We start from the raw sequence: 7,945 nt of genomic DNA on the forward strand, positions 1-7,945 counted from the left end.
TCGAAGCGACTGGCCCGAGTTGCCATTGCCGTTGGCTCCGAAATAGGGCGACCATAAAAAACGGCTATATTCGATGTATTTTATTTAAAAAAAAATCATAACTTTTGAACCAGTTGATCGACTTTTGATCTTTTTGGGTCAAATTAAATAAAATTACGTCTAGTTATAAGAAAAAATACCAAATAATAAATCTGGGTGCATTTATATGCATAATGTATAAAATTATTGAAATTTTCGTCTTGTTTTTAAATTGAATTTACTCAAATTTAAAAAATAACATATTTTTTTAAAATTCCTTCATTTATAGAGTCAAGTATGCCATGAGACCAAGAGATATTTTTTATGTTTGCCCCAAAAGAATGACATTCAAATGAAAAACGCATATTTTTTGATAAAAAATATTAATAACTTTGAGTAAAATTGAGATATTTACGATGTCAGCATTGCAAATCGTTTCTCTTAAAAAGCTCTAAAAGTCGTTCAAAGACAGTTTTAAGATGAATCTAGTAATGAAAAGTTAGAGCGTAAAATGTGTTTTTTCAATATAAATCGGTTGTTTTCAAAGAAAGAGGAAAACATTTGTTACAAAATTACTTAAAATTAATGGAGCTAAAACATTTTAGAACAAATTTTTTTTCTATCTACAAAGATAAAAAAGTTAGATACTTGATTGCATCGAATATGCTGGTCACCTTAATTCTTGATAATTTTTCAATAAGCGCTTTATCATATGTAACAACTTTGTAGAAGAAAGTTTTTCTCTAAAATGTTGCTATAGAGCTCTAGACCCAAATTTCTCCCTAAATTTGGTTTTTGGACCATTGGGCATTGCAGCTTCTTTGTTTGTTTTGGTGTTTTGAATGACAGATCAACATTCGAGCAGATGAACACAATTGATAACGCTAACCGTAATTCGTAGATGAGAATAAGTAAAGTGCAACTTATAAGGTCTGGACAGAGTGTTGTGATAATGGTAAAATAAATATACGTTCTACTGGTAGGTAGAAACAATCTGAATTTTTTTATAAAACAAACTCGTTTAGAAAATCCATATTTAGAACATGCATTCCAAACATGTAGAATTCAGAAAGCAATGAAAAAGTACTGGCGAAAAACTGACCAAATCAGAAGTGACGAAATAGTGAATGTGAAGGACCCAATCGACTTTAACGTTTCTGACGTCCGAGAATTTTACGCCACTTATCTTACTTCCAAACAATGTCCTCAATCCAATCTAGATAACTGGCAACACTGGTGTAGACAGAGGGCGATTTTCCATAACCACATCCGGAACCAGTAGAAGTAACACCAATCACATAGTATATGCAACTTTTCGGTTCCGTTATGATCTGCAACGGGCCACCTGAATCGCCCTGGCAAGTGTCTCTGCCGCCACGCTTGCTGCCAATGCACAGCTGACCGTCTTTGATACCTTCAAGAAAGCTCCTCGCCCCTATAAACTGATTCTCACATTCGTCTTTATCCAGGAAATCCAGCTGAACTTTACGCAGTACATCGGATGGTTGGTTGTCTTTACAAAGAAATTGGTTATTTTCATCATTAATTTGAGATTATAATGTTTAAAATTACCCAAAAAATCGGTCTTTCCAAATCCACTGGCAATCGCCGAGGTAAAATTAAATTTCATATCATTCCACAGACATGCTGGTCGTATTAACGCAGAAAACGGAATCGACTGATTGAGCTTGATCAAAGCGATATCATGGTAGGAGGAGGCGAACTTGTGCTGCGGGTGTCTCCTTATAGATTCTATTCCGATATCAGCCTGATTACCATACTCATCCCGTAAGTCATGTTCACCCAAACGAACGATTGTAGGTCGGCCATATTTCATACAGTGAGCAGCAGTTAGTACAAAGCGTTCACTAATCAGGGATCCACCACAATTAAAATCAATTTGATCCGGAAAAGCCTTCTTTGGCCATCCAAGCAAAGCATGATGTGGAAACTCGCCTTCCTTGGCTTCCTCGCCACCTACAATCAAGCTAACGGATTTGGAGCAATTGAATGTTTCGAATATTATCGGCGTCGGATTCAATGTCAGTGGAATCGCCGCCGCTCTGCTGATCGTCTGGTTCCGATATTTTGAGCAATCTATAAAGTGTTCCAGCAACGGTTAATCACGTTTCAAAAAAAATAATACATAATCGGTAAACACTTACTAATTTGTGATACACGCAAGCCTGTTCAGGTGTTGAAGGAGAGTAAAAACAAAAGGGAAAATGAAATACAATTTGACCCCAGATCAAAACTGACTTTATGCAAATGTTACCTTGAGCCAGGCTTGAAGTGAGTAGCAATAGCAGGCAATAAGCAAATGTTGCTAACTTCATTGTCGTTTTGTTCTGAATCAGACACGGTATTGAGCGAGGTGAAGAGTTGGAACAGCAACACGAAACTGAACCGATCGCTAGGAACTACAGTCAGCTATATAGCAAAAAACTTTATTCGCGGACACGGGAAGATTTGGCGATGACATTGACCTATTTTTTTCGCGCGTAAAGAATTCTTTCACTTTCAGCCAAACGGTATTTTTACAGAGTCACATTTCACTGCATCCGAACCAAGTTTTGCGAATGTCCACCACTTCACCTCAGAGGCTCAAGAATGTCACCATTCAACATTTCAAAGCGTGAGCGGGGGCCTAGTGTGGTTGGTAACGTCTCCGCCAACCACGCTCGACGCCTGGGTTCGAATCCCACCGCCGACATAGGTGTCGATGGTTGTGGGGTGGCGTGATCCACTCACAACCAACCCAACTGGTCTAGATTCAATCCTAGCCGACACCGGGAGATTTTCTGAGGCGAAAAATCTCTCGGATCACGCCTTCCATCCCATGAGGAAGTACAGCTGTTGGCGCCGGTCCGTTAATTAACGGGTCGTGAGTTAGGGTCCTGGGTGTGGAGTCGCCTCCCTGGGCGTCGGTAATTGGCCACAACAGTGACGGAAATAGACCGACGGAAAATAAGCGAGAATAAAAAAAAAAAAAACATTTCAAAGCGATTTTAAACAACTAAAAACAAAATATAAAATCCAAAGCTCAGTAACAGAAAACAACTTGAAAATGAAAATTTTAGTCCCAAGATGCATTAAGCATATGAATTAAAGATTACTTACAATACAAAAAAAAAACAGCAATGTCAAGAAAAGATTGGTGAATTCAGAATTTCTCTTTACATATGAATTATATTTTTATATATTTTTTTTTTATTTCCGATACAGATATGAGACACACATAAAATTATATTGAAAAAAACTAAACGAAACTAACAAATTTCCCGGTTCTGGCGTTCAAATATGACCCAAGTATTTTTGTTAGGACTTTTTTTTACTTCCAAACAATTCCCTCAATCCAATCCAGCTAACTGGCAACACTGGTGTATACAGCAGGCGATACTCCCGTACCACACCCGGTACCAACAGAAGTTACTCCAAGCACGTAGTATATGCAACCCTTTGGCTCCGTTATGATCTGCAACGGACCACCGGAGTCCCCCTCACAAGTGTCTCTGCCTTTACGCTTGCTGCCAATGCACAGTTGTCCGTCTTGAATACCTATGGAGAATTTTTTCATTCCTAAAAACTGCCCCTGACATACTTCTTTCTCCAGGAAATCCAGTTGAACTTTGCGTAGTACATCGGATGGATGGGCACCTGGAAAAAACTTCGGTTCATATCACTTTTAACCTAAAGTAAATATCTTTGAAAGTACCCAAAAACTCGGTATATCCAAACCCAGTAGCAATCGCTGAGGAAACATTGAAGTGCATATCATCCCACAAACATGCTGGTCGTATATACGGCGAAAATGGAATCCGTTGGTTGAGCTTGATCAAAGCGATATCATGGTAAGATAATGAAAACTTATGGTGCGGGTGTCTCATTGTAGATTCTATTCCGATATCGGCCCGATTGCCCTCCTCATTTCGTAGGTCATGTTCACCCAAACGAACGATTTTTGGTCGGCCAGATCTCATGCAATGAGCTGCCGTGAGAACAAATCGTTCACTAATCAGTGATCCACCACATTTGAATTCAAACTGATCCGGAAAATCCTCCTTCGGATAACCAAGCAGAGCATGATGTGGAAACTCGCCTTTCTTGGCCTCCTCGCCACCTACAATCAAGCTAACGGATTTGAAACAGTTGAACGTTTGGAATATAATCGGCGACGGATTCAATGTCAGTGGAATCGCCTCCGCTGTGTTGATCGTCTGGTAACGATATTTTTGGCAATCTAATAAATGTTACAGCAACGATTAATCACGTTTTCAAGACAGTAATACATCATCAGTAAACACTTACTAATTTGTGATACACGCAGGCCTGTTCAGGTGCCGATTTCGATGGAAGGAATAGTAAAAAACAAAAGAAGCAATTAAACCCATTTTGATCCCGAATTATAACTGGCTTTATGCTAATGTTACCTTGCACCAAGCTTGTAGTGAACAACAACAGCACGCAATGAGGAAATGTTGCTAACTTCATTGTTGTTTGCTCAAATCAGAGAGGTGAAGACTTGGAACATCGATACGAAACTGAGCCGATCGGAATAATCTACAGCCAGCTATATAGAAAACGCTTTATGCGTGGACATGAATTGACCTTTTTTTTCGTGAGTGATATCAAGGTCGTGAGTTCTTCCAGGTTACCACCTTGATGTAAATGATTGTTTACCGTATCACCGCTAGTGTCGCGAAATGTTAGTAAACACCTACAACACCTTCACTCAGTTTGAGTAAATAGAATAGGAAAAAAAATTTCGCGTGTTCGGTCATACTACACCGCATTCAAACCGAATTTTGCGTCTGTTCACTACTTTACATCCGAGACAAAAGAATATTTGAACATTTCCATTTACTGACACGATTAAACCATCAGTATTCTGGAGTGGGGACGGAATAATTTTTATTCATTAAAGCCGTTACAATTTTGTTTTCATTTTATGTCACCCCCCCCCCCCCCCTTCGAAAATCTTGAATATTGGAAGGGGAAGAAAAAAAAGCTCGAACCGTTTTGTTCATTTTATTGGTTTTCCGACAGCATAAATGCCTAATTTAGCAACAAACAAGTCCAGTGACAGCGAGAGTGTCGTCAAAAGGCAAGCGAAATAAATAATAATAATAATAAAGTGTTATTTTTCAACATTTATTTGAGTGCAAGTTACAAACGTCATAACTTGCACACAAACTTTGATCAAAGATATTTCTTTTTTTTTGTCTCGGTGTTATGTATTTTTTGCCACCCCCTTTGCTATCTTTGATAACCTTGGACATAAAAAGAATTCGAAATTTGTATCAGCCTAATTACCTAAAAAATGAACTACGAAAACATAACTTCTAGAGTCGGCGAGCTGAGGAAACACAGAAAAGCAATGCTGTACCAATGCTGCAGAAATTAACTAAATCTAGCTGAAAGTGGATCGAGATCACACAAACACTTATCAAATTTTACTAAAGCGCTCAAAAGCAAAAAAAAAAAAGAAGCAAAATAATCAAAAATGAACTCTGAAATAACTCTCATTAAGGGTGAAAAAAGTCAACAATGGAAATAACGGGTTGAAACGCATTAATTAGACAGAAAAGGTCATAATAAAATTAGATCAAAACTCAGCCAAAAAGGGCAGCAAAATGCTTTTTAGGTACAAAAAAATTCATCTAAAAGTATATAAAAATTCCTCTGAAAGAGGAAGGTGTTCCGAATCAATTAATTATGCTTGAGAAATTAATGAACTAATTCTATCAAGAGCAAAAGCCATACAGAAAATGATCCAAATTCAACTTACTGGTTTGAAAACGCTTCAAATGACAGAAAAAGGGAAAGCAGGAATCATTATAAATTTACCTAAAAGTGGTTCCATAGATGGTTGAGATTGAAGACCAAACCAATTTCAAATGAGTTGGATGAAGGATTCCATTCGGAAGCGCCATTTCTTATGTATACTTCAAAACTGTACACAACCTGAACTGATATTTGTCTATCGGTCTACTTCGAATTAACCTGTAAACCGTTTTAACAAGTTTAATGAATTTGGAAAAACCCGAAAAAACATTACAAATGCAAATTTCTATTCGGGCGTTAGAAATATCTTCCAGTTCAAGGTACCTGCCGCATACCTGCGCAGATATGGCTCCATAGTGGCAAAGGCTAATTTTGTTTTTATCAAACCACCCTCAAGCAATATAGTACAGCCAAACCCTGGCCAGCATTCGATTCGCCAAACCTCGAGCCAAACTGCACAGGATCTTGTTTCCGATGCGATAATCAGATTTCATGACAGCAAATATCCTGACAACAGTTCCCCTGGGTACCACTTGAGCTCAGGAACCCTGACCAGGCAGGTAAACTAGGACAAAGCTTCTCTCCAACCCTTTCTTCCCATGACCACCCCCTGTCATGTCGTAAAAATTCAATCTCGACTTCGATTGAGAGTGAGTAACAAAGCAAGTAATCCGATGTTTAATTCGATTTAAATTGAAAATCAATACTCAGTTGGTATCGTTTTGCTGCTGCTGTTGCTGTCGTCGTCGTTCTCGTTGACGACGATTGTTTGACTTTCAGATTTCGACCGGTATGCAAATGGACTTGCAAGTGGAATCGTTTCGAAGGGGGTTTTTGGCAGCGTGGAAAAATGACAATCGAAACCGCAGCAACATTTAGTTAGGAAATGGCAACAAACAATCACTATTGTTATGAGTTTTTGGCTGGAATTACAGTGCGGGGACCCGCACCAACCGATGATTTGGTTTCGTAAACTTAACTCGAGCAATTGTTCACTCTATTTCAAGCGGGGTGGTCGAGGGGAGAGTATGTTTCGTGCAACTAAATTCTCATTATCCGCCGTTCCGGCGGGTGGAGCTCAACGTCTATCGTGCTCGGGAAAGCAGTGTTGGGGTGTGAACTGCAGATTGGGTTTTGGTTTAATTTTTCAGTGCATCCACCGATAGAAGTTAAACACATTTTCGGATATCCGGAGGTTCAATTTTTGCTTGTTCCGCTACCGGCCGGTGGCGAATTTCCCATGGCTTCCCGTTCGCCAGAGCTGGGTGTAAAAACAAGGATTGGATAGTTAGTGCATAGTTCGGGATGAGCACGTACAACGAGTTTCATTTTCTCTTACTTTCTGATTTTTATTGGTCAGTTGGGTACAATTGTTTCGAGACCGTGTACGTGGTAGAACAATTGAATTCGTTTTTCTAGTTCATTATTCTTTAATTCTGAAACAAGTTGTAATGACAGCTAAACAACTCAACACAAAATTGGTGTCGGATTTTGCTCAGAGTTAAAATGAAGAGTTGTTGTAGAAAAGTTAAGCATACGGAGTGAATAAGCAGTATGAAAACTTAACACTCAAGACCTATTTTTTTTTGGGTGAAACTTAAACAAAATTATGACAAAATGTAAATAAATTTGGAACATTTTCGAGAGGGTTATGATGCAAATCCAGATGAAAATGCAAACGTTTATTTTACTTTGAGCTGTAAACGTGGAAAAACGCTTACCCAATTTGAAGATTATTTTAAAGCTCTGCAGCCTAGAGTGGGGCGTAGTTATGAGCATGAGCATGAGCATGATTGACCGCCCGCGGTTGCTTCTCCGTTATTGCCAGATCAGCTGTAATTACACAGAGAACCAACAGATGATGCTCGGGACCAACATGCATCCTCAATGTGTAAAAACTGGAGATCTTAATCTTTATGTAAGGCAATACCAGCGCTGGCCGCATCCGAATGTAGGTCAAAGAAGGAGTTTGAATGGGAATAGTTGACGTGATACTCGCTTTATTGGAAGCCGAGAACACCTCTGCACTTCCACGAGAAATCACTGGGATGTTGGAGAAAGGGCAGGGTATACAGCAGGGTTCGTTTTGGTAAACGATTCACTGATTTCGAGTGTTCGAGTGGTTCTTTAGACCAAATGTCGC

At 39.0% G+C, this 7,945-nt stretch overlaps 2 protein-coding genes across 2 annotated transcripts; both read right to left on the reverse strand.

Moving 5' to 3' along the window:
• Positions 1-1,002: 1,002 nt before the first annotated feature.
• On the reverse strand, positions 1,003-2,409 carry LOC129729930 (serine protease snake-like). Its single transcript, XM_055688847.1, has 4 exons — positions 2,294-2,409; positions 2,184-2,204; positions 1,591-2,115; positions 1,003-1,531 (listed from the first exon to the last, which is right to left on the reverse strand). The coding sequence occupies exons 1-4, from the start codon at positions 2,352-2,354 to the stop codon at positions 1,206-1,208; spliced, it is 933 nt and encodes a 310-aa protein (XP_055544822.1). The 5' UTR covers positions 2,355-2,409; the 3' UTR covers positions 1,003-1,205.
• A 973-nt stretch (positions 2,410-3,382) lies between these two features.
• Positions 3,383-4,509, reverse strand: LOC129728298 (serine protease snake-like). Its single transcript, XM_055686731.1, has 3 exons — positions 4,449-4,509; positions 3,734-4,258; positions 3,383-3,675 (listed from the first exon to the last, which is right to left on the reverse strand). Exons 1-3 carry the CDS (start codon positions 4,507-4,509, stop codon positions 3,383-3,385), a joined length of 879 nt encoding a protein of 292 aa, XP_055542706.1.
• Between the last annotated feature and the right edge of the window lie 3,436 nt (positions 4,510-7,945).

This window comes from Wyeomyia smithii, chromosome 3 (genome assembly GCF_029784165.1).
Source record: "Wyeomyia smithii strain HCP4-BCI-WySm-NY-G18 chromosome 3, ASM2978416v1, whole genome shotgun sequence".
NCBI classification, from domain to species: Eukaryota; Metazoa; Arthropoda; class Insecta; order Diptera; family Culicidae; genus Wyeomyia; species Wyeomyia smithii.

Coding starts and splice junctions, on each gene's coding strand:
- LOC129728298 (XM_055686731.1), bottom strand. CDS start 4,509: ATGAAGTTAGCAACATTTCCTCATTGCGTGCTGTTGTTGTTCACTACA. Junction 4,259..4,448: donor CACTACAAGCTTGGTGCAAG/GTAACATTAGCA, acceptor AACATTTATTAG/ATTGCCAAAAATATCGTTAC. Junction 3,676..3,733: donor TGGATATACCGAGTTTTTGG/GTACTTTCAAAG, acceptor AGTTTTTTCCAG/GTGCCCATCCATCCGATGTA.
- LOC129729930 (XM_055688847.1), bottom strand. CDS start 2,354: ATGAAGTTAGCAACATTTGCTTATTGCCTGCTATTGCTACTCACTTCA. Junction 2,205..2,293: donor CACTTCAAGCCTGGCTCAAG/GTAACATTTGCA, acceptor ACACCTGAACAG/GCTTGCGTGTATCACAAATT. Junction 2,116..2,183: donor CTTGCGTGTATCACAAATTA/GTAAGTGTTTAC, acceptor AACACTTTATAG/ATTGCTCAAAATATCGGAAC.